General features: G+C 39.8%; 1 protein-coding gene across 2 annotated transcripts; it reads left to right on the top strand.

Moving 5' to 3' along the window:
• The first annotated feature begins 491 nt into the window (after positions 1 to 491).
• On the top strand, positions 492 to 13,983 carry LOC147328418 (interleukin enhancer-binding factor 3-like). 2 transcript variants are annotated; one of them, XM_086296771.1, is made up of 20 exons: positions 492 to 643; positions 1,046 to 1,189; positions 4,126 to 4,237; positions 4,915 to 5,108; positions 5,254 to 5,422; positions 5,534 to 5,702; positions 7,545 to 7,636; positions 8,057 to 8,152; positions 8,268 to 8,379; positions 8,469 to 8,566; positions 8,656 to 8,764; positions 8,874 to 9,014; positions 9,443 to 9,633; positions 9,880 to 9,999; positions 10,119 to 10,250; positions 10,865 to 11,023; positions 11,124 to 11,253; positions 11,356 to 11,394; positions 12,852 to 13,163; positions 13,274 to 13,983. In XM_086296771.1, exons 2-20 carry the CDS (start codon positions 1,077 to 1,079, stop codon positions 13,378 to 13,380), a joined length of 2,595 nt encoding a protein of 864 aa, XP_086152897.1. In that variant the 5' UTR covers positions 492 to 643; positions 1,046 to 1,076; the 3' UTR covers positions 13,381 to 13,983. The 2 variants fall into 2 exon arrangements, with proteins under 2 accessions (XP_086152897.1, XP_086152899.1); XM_086296773.1 differs by having other exon boundaries at positions 496 to 643; positions 1,022 to 1,189.
• Positions 13,984 to 14,100: the final 117 nt, after the last annotated feature.

The following is a 14,100-nucleotide window of genomic DNA, read 5'->3' as shown; positions in this document are numbered from 1 at the left end:
CTAAATTTAAGTCAAATTAAAAAGATAAAAATGTACTACTACTAACCAAATATATGTACAATAAACAAAGACAGAATAAGAGACAATACAAAGTGGTCATGTGCAATTACAGTAAAGTGAGACTATTGTGCAGTGGGTATTGAATACCAGGTTCATGTTATGCTCACAATATTGTAGACAAGACAGGACGAAGACATGTGCAAGATGCAAAATGTGCAAATATATTGTAGACGTGTTCAATAACTATGTGACTGAGGTGTGCAAATAAGCATATTGTTCCAAGGTCTAGTTTGTAGTGCATTTGTGGAATGTCCAACATGGAACATGTTCAAACAAGTCATCCTTTTTACTCTTGCTTTTACTTTGCATTTATTTATTTATTTATTTATTTATTTATTTATTTAGTTAGTTAGTTAGTTAGTTAGTTAGTTAGTTATGACATAACGCACACTCCGGTTCACCAGGTGGCGGTATACACCTAAACACGGTAATGTGCGACCCGCAATTAAACTAGGAGAAGAAGAAGCGAAACTTCACCGGAGTGACCGATCCTGCGCAGGCCTGGCTCATCTCAAACTAACCTAACATCCTGAAGCTAACAACGTTAAGGGACCTACACCTGTTTACTGGCCCGTTGACAGAGGTGAGCTCTAAAGACATAATCGAAATGTAATGCAACGTTAACAGCACTGACATTCTGGGTAACTTCACCTAGCTTGCTAGCATCCAGTCGCTGTAAACATAGGCTAATTGGCTGCCTTGACTTATGTGGATGGAATAATTATGGGTGTAAGGGACCAGTTTTTTTATTATTATCATCATCATTATTATTATTATTATTATAAATATATTTAGTTTGCTGTGAGCGTAGTTACTGCATCCTAACCACATGTCTCAGCCTGCAGCGTAACAAGTGTACCGCTTAGTTAACGTTAGCATATACATGGATAATGTCAAATCATCTGCTGCTTTATTGTGGTTGTTATTACACAGCCAATTGCCTGCTAACTGTTTTTAACAGTGGTGTATACTTGGGGGCGCACAGGTGGTAGCTTGGGTCCTGCGATCGCGACAGCATGGCGGCCGCTGCAGCGCCAGTGTGGGACGAGCACCAGGCATACGAGGAGCTGCTGTACTGGGACAGCCTGATACAACAGGGACACCGCCTCCATCCGCATGATTTCGACAGGTACACGCACATGATGCATGGTCCTGAATAAAAGATGCCCGAAAGCTAGCATTTGCATAGTACACTCTGTACTTTTCATTAAAATACAGCAACAGGTTCTGTATAAAGGAAAAAAAAAACTAATGAAATTAGGGCTGTGCGATATGACCAAAATCTCATATCCCGATATAAGAATTCTATCTTCCCGATAACGACATAAATCACAAAAATGTAACATTTTCTGTAAATTCTGTGACTCTCGGGAAGCTCGTCTTGCGGGAAGTGTTTCCAGCTGCGCGTCATGTAGCTGGAGTCGAGTGTTTTAACCGATGCATGAAACGATACATTTTTAGACATAAGTTGTAACAGCATAACTGTAACAGTTTTCTTTGTGAGTATTTATTACACAGCGTGCTGCGGGGAAAAGCCTGTTCTAACGTTTGAGTCTAAGGTTTATTTTTTAGCACCTGGCGGCTCTTTTTTTAATTCTCATCCGTAAATAATCTGCTCTTTCACGTGATTCAGTTTATTTTGAAAAGTCTCAACAGGATCTTGAGCTTTATTGTGAAAGGTTTGTGTGGAAAATAAACAAGCGGACACGCGATGCAGTTACCATCTTTGTTGCTAACCACAATGCATAAAAACAGGCGCTTGTCCATTGTAGTGTGGTTATATAAAATATAAGAGAAAGAGAGAACTTTAAGAAATTAATATAGCCACTACAGTGACCATCAAAACGATGAAAAAAATATTGCTGTAAACAGTTTATTTTATGACACCACAAAACAAACGATAGTGTAAAATGAACCATCCGATATATATCGTTATATCGAACAGCCCTAAATGAAATAAACAAAACACAAACTATGAAGAATAATCTCTTGAAGACTGAAAAGTCTCTTTCAGTCAGGCAGCTCATGTTCAAGGAATTGGTTCATTGCAAGCACAGAATAAAGGTTCACTCACATGTTGCCACATTGGCCTGTGTTCACACCATGCTTAAACATCTGGCTGGAGTATGCTTCAGGTTTGTTTGTGCATCTCATTGCCTCTCTCGCTTTCTTGAACACACACACTTTTTAAAGGCACACTTGCAAAATATAGGGAGCTTCATGACTTCATGTATTTTGTTGTTTTTTTGTTTTTTTTAGGTAAGTCTTCTCTTAAATGGCTTTTAGATCTGTCAAATAACAAAGCAATCAAGGCTGCTGTTGTTGACAAAATATCTGAGTTTCATGTTTGGGCACAGTTTACATTCATCACATACTGGCACTAGTCAAATAATGTGGACTTTGGGGGGGTCAAACATACTTGAGCACTGTACGGAGTGTGCCTAGTGTGATTATACTTGCACAGCCAGTTTACAGACCTGCATTATACCTAGTTCTAAAGTGTGAAAAATTAAAAAAGAATACCGCTTTTTTAAAATTCATTTTTAATCTAAGGTTAGTTTGTGTCTGGGACACAGAGTTTTAGACTTTAAATTCTAGGCTCAGTCCTTCCAAATATGCTTCCTATAAAATTGTGAGAGGCGAGTAAACATCCCTCCCTTGCACGTAGGTATTGATTGAGTGTTTGGGATGTCCCGCAAGTAGAATAAGGCACATTATGTGTCTATGATGCGGCACAGTTCGACTTGTCTGCTGGAACAAGTCTGCAGCCTTTGAACAGCTCTGTCAGATAATGAGGAATAGATTTGTTTTCCAGTAAGCTAAATGCTTGTTATTATTGTGCTGAAAACAACCTTTATTACTCTATAGAAGAAATTGTTGTTATTATCATTGAAGCATACTGAGTAGATCAGCCGTTTCAGTGCAAATTTAAGAGCCGATACATTAACAAGAGTATGTTTCCCTGTCCTGTGAAATTAAGCAGAGATGGGCGCGTTACTGTAATCTGATTACTTTTTTCAGGTAACGAGTAAAGTAAGGGATTACTATTGCAAAAACGTAATTAGATTACCGTTACTTTCCCGTAGTAACGCTGCGTTACTAAAACCGTGATTTTTAGCGAGAATGTCTCATGACAGTGACGTAAGCGAGTGCGACGTTCGTGACAACAACTGTGTGCAGATCAACAGTGCATCATATATCGAGTGCGGGAGAGAGTATGAGCGTGCAGCGTTTAAAGCGTGGAAGTACTGACCTTATTTTGAGTTTGATTCCATAAAAAGTGACAAAAACATTAGTGTCCGTTGTGCGTGGGAAGAAAACTTCTTTTTAAAGTGAAAAAAACCCCCTAAACTTCCAAGCAAGCACGGAGTGCGCTATGACGTAATGGGAAATTCACAGAGAAACTCGCGGATTCTTCCACTGACTGCTGCGGCACACCTGCACCAGGGTAAACCTCCGCCTATGCCACTCCTGCTGTACAGGTGAAAATAGAGCAAAAGCGCCGCTAGTCTTTGATGTTATTTATTTTCTGCTGTGTTTTACTTGCATCTATTTGAAAGAGTGAGTGTAAACACACAAAAAATATATATTTTATGTGCTGGAATGTGCAGAAAATAGGTTTAAATAAGTTTAAAACAAATTTCTTCCAGTCAGAGAATGTTGCATATAATTTAATTTTTGCTTGATGCATAAAGTTAAAAGGTTAAAACTGATAAAACAAGTTTTAAAAAGAGACTTTTCCATTTGATTACATTTTGTATGATGGATTATGCAGAAAAAGTAGAATTGGGCTGAAAGATCTATCGCTTTATCACCTATTCAGGTTGTAAATCGTGTTTTTTAAAAGGTAACTAAGTAATTAATTACTTTTGAAAATAAGTAATCAGTAAAGTAACGGGATTACTTTTTTGGGGGAGTAATTGGTTATTAGTTACTGATTACTTTTTTCAAGTAACTTGACCAACACTGAAATTAAGTGACATAAATTATGTCACTTGACACATCTCTTCTAACTTGAGCTCTGAAACTTTTCTTCATATGTTCTCAAATTCTTTTGTCTTCCAGATATGAGGAGTTGCGTTACTGGTATGACTGTCTGTGCTATGAAGAGGAGCTTAGACAGTACCATGACTACATTGCTGCTATCGAGCATATGGAGGATAAACGTTATCGTGAGGTTGGTTTTGTTTTGCCTGATAAATAGATACACTAGATAATCACAGGGTTTCTACTCCATTGTATTACAAACCCTGCAGCTTTCCATGTCTAAGTTTAGCAGAGGTTAACGATTAAATATTATTAAGTGTTGTCCTTCTGGTATTTCTATGATTTTAAACACACAACCTTTTTTTAAGTCTTTTTTAGTCGTGACAATATAACAGGAGAATATTGTCTCATGAATATCTTGTGACGTTAAGTTACTGTAATAAACCCCCATTTTGGTCACAGTAGCCGCCAGGTCCAACAACTTCCCTGGTGGAAACCCTGAATTCACAGAACATGTCGTATTTTTCCATCCCCATTTTGTTTCCCCTCGTTCTGCAAAAACATTGTTCCTCTTGAAAGCTGTCGCCTGTTTATTTTTCCTTTTTTTTTTTTTTTTTTTTTTTTAAATCACAGACTTCCTATTACCGCTATTACTCTATTATTATACTTCTTCATATGTCTTCACTGGAATATATCAGCAGCAGTAAAACGTAGTTTAAAAAATGGCTTTAATGAATCCTAACACTTACCTGTCATGAAATAATATTGCAATATGAAGTAATTATACATTTACTGTTATCTGCAGTGAGTTTCCTCCAGTATGAACTTTGTCTTTATTTTATTTATTTATTTTTTTTTCTATTTAAGGAATCTACAACAACTCACGTACAGGCGGGCCCATATGATCGCTACGTGTTGGCCAAACATTCTGAAGTGTACCCCCCAACAGAGGAGTTGGAGGCAGTACAGACAATCGTCTCCCATGTGGAGTGCGCTCTCAAGACTGTATCTGACCAGATGGATGCTCCAAAAGATGACGAAGCAAATACAGAAGCACAGAGGTAAGAGAGAATAACCTGCGATGCTTTTAAAAGGATATCTGCAAGCTTTTAAAATAAATAAATAAATAAAACTGCTTTTGTTTTAATATAAATGATTTAATTGGCAATTTTTATTTTTTATTTTTTTGCACCCCTCAACTTAAAGTGATGGCTCACAAGAGCGTGTGCTGCGTGGGGTTATGCGAGTTGGTTTGGTGGCTAAGGGACTCCTTCTGAAGGGGGACAAGAACGTGGAGCTGGTGCTGCTTTGTTCCAACAAGCCTACAGTTACTCTGCTGAAACAAGTGGCCGAAAAACTCTCTGCACAGTTAGAGGTAGAAATGAGTGCCTGCAGCATACTTTAAAAACACATGTCACATATTTTGACTTGGATTATTTTAATCCAGGTTTAACCGTCTTAATTATTTGTTCTCTTTTTTTAATAGACTAATTCACCTGAGACATATGCAGTCAGCCAGTGTCCAGGAGATGCAGCCATTGTTGTTACGAGCACCAAGGAGTCAGTTCTGACTCTTATTATCCACCTGACATCACCTCTTGTCAGGACAGTGCAAGAGAGTGAAACTGCTGAAGAAGAAGCAGAAGAAGAAGAAGGTGCGTATGTCGGCCCAGCCCTGATCTGTGTTGTCGGTATGCAGGCGCTGTACTGCTCCACTGATTTATTAATCTGCACTGACTGTTTGAAATCAAACCAGTTGTCCCATCTCATTAAACCTCAGTGGAGCTTGTACAGTGACCGTGTCAGACTGATGCCAGTGAACATTGACTCTTTGCTCGCACGAGAGTCCTTTCGTCGTTTTTGTTGCAAACTGACGTATGCAGGATATTTCCTCTGTAGTCACTGATGCATCCTGCTCATGTTGTTAGTGACAGTGCCTCAGTCATTTAAAACAACAACAAAAAAAAACTTGTATATTCTTGTTGTTTTCATGTTTCAAGTGAAGGCTTTTTTAAAGAATAACAAGTTCAAGCGCGCATGCATGATCCTTGATGCTGAACATGTGTTTGGAACTAGCTGCAGCAAAACTGATCAGCTGTTGCCTACCTTAGGAGGATTTACAGTATAAGGCAAAAAAATCATTGTTCAGGTGAATATTTTGGTTGGTGTAGTGTTTGAAAGCTCCTGTGTTGATTAGCGTTAGCTGCATTTATCTGGTAGTCTAAAGTTTATTTGAATTTCAGGGGGAGCCTCAGACTGAGAACCATATCAGTCTCAGTGCAGTTTTAGTCCATTTTAATACACTATACACTGGGACTGCACATTAAAAATCCTGCAATATTAGTAATAAAATTATTAGACTGGATAATTATTGGAGCTGTTACGTCCTGGGGTAGGATTATTAATGCTTAATCATTGTTGGATCAAACCATATTTACTCTGTTTCAATAAAACAATCATTTTAGGCAAAGGTCTAATTTAAGGTCAAGGTTTGGACAAGTTAAATGTGCAAGTTGATATTTTAAAACTTTAAGTTGTGTTTGTTAAATGCCACAGTGATTAAAATCCTTGCTAATATCATGCACCCCTGATGAAAATGCATATTATCAATTTAAATTCAGTCAACTCCACTCAACTCAACAGAGTCCAAGCAGAGTTGTGCATAGTATACTGTCCAAACATGGATCAGCCTTGTTAAGTGAGCAGATATTTTTTTCCCAAAACATATTTACTGTTGCATATTTACAGTGGCAGAGATTGATCTTGTTGATCTTTCACATCAATTCTAGGGGTAATAAATACTAACAAAAAATCATGGCATAGGTTACTGCACAAATTATTTGTCATCAGCATTGGCATAGATTATCAGCCGGTGTATCCCTAGCTGTATAATGTAGAACAAATGAGCTAAAACTTGCCCAAAGCTGGTATTTTTTCTTTGTTTGTTTTGTTGTTGTTTTTTGTTTTTGTTTTTTAATATAGTCAGTCTGTCATAAAGCCTTTTTTAGGCCACTTTTTTTCTGAGGGATTCATCAGTTTTGCTGCAGCGTAGGGCAGACGTAAAGCTTCTTAAATGCTTGTGATTTACAACTGATTACCTTTTAGTTTGTCAAGTTTTTTAGGAACGCTGGACCTTTGACCAACTGGACACACTGTCTCAGGAGGGGGGAGAAGCAACAAACCTAATCCCAGTGGCTCAGGGGAGGGGGTATTTGATGTAGTGCAGTGCATATATTTTAATGCTGTGCAATGTTATAAATAAATACTACAGCTGTTTCTGACAGTCGTCTTACTTCCGCATACACTGTGGAAAATATAATTGGGATCTCTTTTAGCAGACCTTTATGGTTGCTGGGACAAAACGTGTCTTTATGTAAACCCCCTTTCCCTGCTGCTGGTTGTTTGCTGGTTTTTGTTTGCTACTCCCTGAGCTGCAAGACAGAGACAACCCCCTTGGTCAAACTGTACCTTTTCTTCTTACCCCACCTCGTCAATAGAAACGCGAACAGTCAACGATCCGCCGGACGTTCTGGACAGGCAGAAATGCCTAACTGCCTTGGCGTCTCTCCGCCACGCCAAGTGGTTCCAGGTTTGCATTCACGTCCTTACTTGTACATCAGGTTGAACTGTTTTCCTTGAGTGATCTTTTATTTCCTGTCCATTTAGAGGACCGTAACAGTTTTTGCTCTCAGTTTTTGTTCATATTGTTAATGATCTTTATAAAATGTCTAAATTAATGCTCATCTATACCAATGACAGAAGTGGATAAATCATTGGTATCGACATGAGTACATGTCGAGAGACTGAGCTCTCTCGATTTCAACGTCAAAGGTCATAAAAGGCTAACATAGCTTGAATAAGTTTTACTTACTGTTGATTTGAAGAAGGCTCAGTACTTATTACTCTTCTGTGCTTGGGTTGTTTTGTTTTTGTTTGTTTGAAATCTCAGAAAGGATTCCATCACAGACAGAAGCTCTGCTAACCTAATGGGCTTTGTTTCTGCCTCCAGGCAAAAGTTAACACCCTGAATTCTGCCGTCGTTGTGATCCGACTCATGAGGGACTTGTGTAACCGCGTTCCTACCTGGACGCCACTCTCAGGATGGGTGAGGAAACTCTTTGTGCATCTACTCCGACAGCAGCAAAGCGGAGATTTGTGTTTAAGTCATTTCAGCTGCTTTCATCCTGAAGTGTCGGTTTTGTCTTCTTGTCTCCACATAGCCACTTGAACTGCTAGTGGAGAAAGCTATTGGTACATCTGAGAGATCACTGGGAGCGGGCGAGGCCCTCCGCAGGGTTTTAGAGTGCGTAGCCTCAGGAATACTTATGGAAGGTGAGATTTTATTTGAGTTGTGCAACTTGCATGTAAATTTATACACTGAGCTGACATTCATGCACCAGTTGAATGGTATTTGTGCACAGATGGCCCTGGAATTAAAGATCCTTGTGAAAAGGAAGCTGTTGATGCCATTGGCTATTTGACTAGGCAGCAGTGTGAAGACATCACACAGAGTGCTCAGGTAAGGTGAGCCTGTAGAAGCACCCACACACATGTACACCTTTAAAATTAAATCAACAAATTAGTGCATAACTTTGATGTTTTTCTTAGTTTGCCTTGAGGCTGTGTGCATTTGGACAGATGCACAAAGTGTTGGGGATGGACTCTAAACCTCTGAGGTCACGAAAATCGCTGGGAGCAAATTACAGAGATGGCATGGGTGGGCTATTATTTTTTTTTTATTTTTCTTTATTTCCTGTGTTCGAAAAATCAACACTTCCATCAAATCTCCTTTTTTTCCCTTTTTTTTTTTTTTTTAATAACTGTAGCCCAGATACCACCTGTTGGACAACTGAACCTGCCAGCTAAGAGACCTTTCACAGACGTGGACACAGGAGAAGAAGACACACACCTCAACAGCAAACAGAGAAAGTTTCTCAAGTTCCAGAAACGCTTTCAGAAGAAATCCTGTGAGTAATGAATGTCAAATTATTCACTGTAACACAAAAAATACTGCTGTAAAATCCCTTTGATCTTTAACTGTATGACAAAACACAGACTTGGTATTGTGGAATAAATATTCTGTATGTTTACATACATGAACATGCTTTTCTGGCAAGGTGTACATAATTTCCTTTTGCCATAATATTTCATTCTGTTTATCAAAATAATTATAAATGCTATTAAAAGTTAGATTTATTTTTTTAAATCTTTTGGTGTCCTTGGATAGAATATTTAAGTCACATAAGCTGAGTAGTGCTGTGAAAATGACAACTTTGTGACTCCTATGTTAATGTGACATTTGTCTTTTACTCTTTATGCTGACTTCTGTAGCCTTATTTTTCTGTGTGTGCTTCTCAAAATGAATCTGTTTGCTCATTTTGTTGTTTCCTTGTAGTCACCGATGATCTTACCATGAATGCCGTGATGCGTCTGAACCAGTACAGACCTGGTCTGGATTACAGACTTACATCTCAGACTGGCCCAGTTCACGAGCCGGTCTTTACAATGGCTGTCGATCTAAATGGAAAGACGTACGAGGCAACGGGGCCTTCCAAACGTGCCGCTAAGCTTAATGTAGCCACAAAGGTAATGGTGTTTGTTATCTACACAAGCTGACTTTTAGTATAAATACTCAGTACTGTGTTCTTCTTGGTTACTTTTTGGCTGATGGACTAGTTACTGTTTATTGATTGGTTCCATACATTTTGCTAATTGATTGTTTGTTTAAGTGCAGCCCAACTTGTAAGTTTGAACATTTGTAAAGTCAGACTGGGCAAAGAAATCAATGTTGTTTTATGTGTCTTATAGTTTTTTTACTTTCATTTTTCACAGGTACTGCAAGATCTCGGTCTTCCCACAACTTCTGAATCTAAATCAGAGCCCAGTAGTGAAAATGAAGGAAGCCAGGACTCTGTTAAAGCTGTTGCACCGACTTCTTCTACATCTGAAGATGTATGTCGTTGAGCTCTCTTTGGACTCCGTATTTACAAATGCATCCTAAAAGTTCCCACAGAGAGAAACACTTGTGCATTTCACCACAGTTTTTTCTTATGTGTGCTTGCTGTGAACAGACTGGTCAGGGTCCAATCTTAACAAAAAATGGCAAGAACCCTGTGATGGAGCTGAACGAGAAGCGCCGCAGCCTGAAATACGAGCTGTCGGCAGAGACGGGTGGCTCCCATGAAAAGTGCTTTGTGATGGAGGTGAGTCAGCAGTATTGTATACAGCAAACAGAAATCAGGTGTAAAGTGAGCACTGCACTGTATAGCAGCTTTGATATCTTGGGCTTTGTAAAGGCAACTGTAGAGCCAAGTAAAGATTTCTGTATTTGTGTTTAATCTGTTAAGTCCCATGTGGGTGGGATTATTTCAGAAAGAAGGACAGAGGTGGGAGATAAACGATTTCCTTTGGTCCTGTGAGCCATTATTCTGGACAGGATTCTTCCCAAAATTAACAGCATATGGTCTGTAATAGATGTTTAAACTCGGCAGGATAAACCCAAACTAATAAACATCCATAGATCAGAGGATACATTAGAGTTACTATAATGAGCTGTTAGGCTGTGCGGGTGTAACAGGCGATTTGTTGGTGGTGGCTTTCCACTCACTAAAATTCTAATGTTATGCTATGCTGCACATGTGGAGGTTCAGCAGAACACTGTAGCTATGTTTTTGCACTGCTGCTCAAAAGAATAGACACGGCGTGCACAACACACATTCTCCATCTCCTCTACCAGCAGGAGTCACTCTCTGTGTATAAATGCTGTGACATGCTTCATAAAATCCTAAAATCTTTTCTCCTCATTTCTGTCTCACAGGTGGAAGTTGATGGGCAGAAGTTCAAAGGACGAGGCTCCAACAAGAAGGAAGCAAAGGCCTACGCTGCCCTCGCTGCTTTAGAGAAGCTGTTCCCAGATGACAGTGGACTTTTAAATAACAGAAATCCCTCAAAGAAGAAAGTCACCTACACTGACATGGTAATGTATCCAACTGGTGAGCTTTAAAATGCACAACTCAAGCAATTTAACTATCAGGCTGTTTCAAAATGACATTTTTCTCACGTTTCCTTTTTGACAGCACATCCCAGGATTCGGCACCATCCGCGGCATCCCTTCAGACTCAGGGTCCCGTGGCTGGGGTCCCCACAGAGGGGGTCGGGGCAGGGGTCGAGGCAAGCAGTTTCCAGCAGGACCCAGCTATAACAAGAGTAAGAAACTTTATGCTATTTACGAGTCAATTTAATCATCGTAGGAAACCTTTAAACCTGTAAATGGAGTTTGCACTAAATGGTGATTTCTTGTTTTAAAAGCCAACTACAGTTATGAGAGCAGCACTGGCACAGGCTATCGTAAGTATCTGAATGTCTGTTAGCTTTATGCACTCTGGTTTTATGTTAGGGTGTGTGTATTTGGTTTTACATGTTTTTTGTGATGTACACTTTTTTTTAAATAAGGCTTAAATGTCATGCAGAAGCTTTGCTGATTCGTTGAAAGGCATAAGATGCCTAATTACAGTTATATGTGATGGATATATGTGATGATGCATGCAATAACAAGGCTAAAAGACCTTTTTTTTTTTTTTGTAATTATGTTTACCAAAATTTAAAACTTCTAGGTAAACATTCCAAGATGTGTTTCACTTATTTATCTTTGTCCCAAAAAGTTGATTCTGTTCTTCTGGGCGTAGCTTTTTCAGTTGGAGAAATGTTTCAGCACTCATTCAAATGACTTCTTCAGTCTCAGCTCACTGCAGGTTTCCAACCCAGTACATTTGCATAAAGACTGAAACTAGCACCACTGGTGAAAAATGGCCTGGAGGTCAGTTTCTTGATCATTAATATGCAAATTGACATGACCATTGATCAACAAACATTGAGAAGTGATAGTTGGTCAATGGCCATTCACAGAGAGTTAGGGATTGGCTGCAGTCACAGTGTTGTAAGATGGTGCCCTTAGGCCCCCTGCTTGATTCAGAGGTCTTTCCCTTTTCATGTAAATGGTCTCCTTGACTCTGCGCTCAAACCAGTGTTGCTCCCTGCCCAGGATGTGTACATCCTCATCATTGAAAGAGTGTCCACTGGCCTGTAGGTGTGAATAGACCTGTGGGTTGTTTGGTTTCCCCAGTGTATAAATCATGGCAATGGCTTAACATCCATCCATCCATCCATCCATCCTCATCCGCTTTGTCCGGGGCCGGGTCGCGGGGGCAGCAGCCTAAGTGTGTGTGTGTGCAATGGCTTAACAGCGTACGCTAAATTACTCTGGTTGTGCCGGGGGACCCGATACTTAGGGTGGACCAGTTTCTGCCAGAGCACGTTTTGGGGGTTGAAAGCCACAGAGATGAGGTCTCAGCCGTTCCGATACTCCTGACACATAAGGGATAACTAAAGGTTTTCACTTAGGTAACAGTTGTCCTTCTTCTCTTCTGGATTGCCTGGAGATTTCTTTAGGTGCCCTCCCACCTTTGACAAATGTCCAGCTGGGATAGCGACTTTCACTCAGGGCTTTCTTCAAATGATGTTTTTCTGCTTCCCTGCTACGCTATGTCCAGATAAACAGGATCAACTTTTTGGGATTCCCTTACCTGGATGATTGAGCATGCATCAAGATCTTTATCTTTATGTGTGTGGTGGGGTTTTGTTTGTTTGTTTGTTTAAACTTGAACAAGCGTGAACTGTCTCGGTTCTATGATTTGCAAATAGATCAACAGTCACTTGTAGTTGTCGTCAGTTGCAGCTCTAGGATCGTGTCTTTTAAGAAAATGGCACTTACCTCTCATTTACCTCTTGTTTCTCTTATCTTAAAGATAAATTATATGGCAATAATGGAGCCACTGCCACAGCCAAAGGTACCGCCCCCACCACCTCAGCCTACGGCACCTTTTACCCCGAAAGCACCACCATCACGTACTCATCCCCACCCGTCTCCAGCTCCAACACCAGCACCACGAAAGAAGAAAGCTACCAGTCAATGCCGCCTCCTGCTGATCAGGAGAGTCCGTACAGCTACGGCTACGGAGATGAGAAGAGAAAGATGCTGACCCAAGGTGGAGACTACTCTATGTACAGCACTGCTTACCCCAGCTCTGTCACCGGGGGACAGAGTTATAATAATTATGGCAAGTTCCTTTTCTATTTCTTACAGTAACTTCCCGCTTTTCCTATTTCTTTATATTTAATCTTGATTTATACATATAAATGATCTGGGGTTATAAATGTTTCTTCACAGGCTGGGAAAACCAGTCGTCCTGGGGGAATCAGGGGTACAGCATGTACCAGGGATTTGGAGGACACACCCAGGGCTCATACTCTGGATACGGCGACATGAATTACTGATCATAACATCACTGGTGCTTTTTATTATGCTTACATGACTCCCTTTTTTTCCTCATGTCTTGACTGCTTCAAGCAATGCTATAAGGAAGGATAGGCCTGTTTCCCAGCTCTGAGCTCCTGCAGATGCCTCCTCATTTCCTCAAGGTGGGATTTAAGCAGTTCAGAGTTCCTCTGTGATGGCAGAGGGGGAGGGGAAAGAGTGCAAGGAAGCATGTCAGCATAATGAAATATGTAGTCTTTCCCACCTTGATGATTAGGGATCATCCTAAGGTACCTCTCTTAAAAAGAAATAAAAAAAGAAATGCTGGTGTTTTCTCTGAAACTGGAATTCTGCTGATCTTGTTTGATACTCTTAACCTCAGTTGTCAGTTCTTTTGACAAACCAGTAAGCCAGTTTTAAGTTACGTTTCTTTTATCTGTAGCCTTCATCACGTCAATGTTGACATGAGTGTTACGTTGGGTTGTTTTGTCTTTTTAATGTAGTGTACTGGTTCTGTATCAGTATATTTTTTTTATGTAAAGCTGCTTGTTGTTTTAAACTGAAGTCCTTTCTGTCTCATAAAAACGCTCTAATCCTTGTACAAATAAATGACTTATTTTGGAGCTGAGCTTCTGACCATCAGTTTCTTAATTACAGACATTGCAGAGATCTTGTTAGTATGATTGTTGGCATTTTAAGAGCTTCATCTTATTCAAGCTCTGACATGTGACAGCTGCAAA

The sequence above is a fragment of the Aulonocara sp. 'chitande type north' Nkhata Bay genome, linkage group LG6, assembly GCF_057382095.1.
Source record: "Aulonocara sp. 'chitande type north' Nkhata Bay isolate Kocher_YH1m ecotype deep benthic linkage group LG6, A_spYH_male_GT1.1, whole genome shotgun sequence".
Taxonomy (NCBI): Eukaryota; Metazoa; Chordata; class Actinopteri; order Cichliformes; family Cichlidae; genus Aulonocara; species Aulonocara sp. 'chitande type north' Nkhata Bay.
The sequence above is the reverse complement of the archived record's forward strand: the minus strand, read 5'-3'. Positions and strand labels throughout refer to the sequence as shown.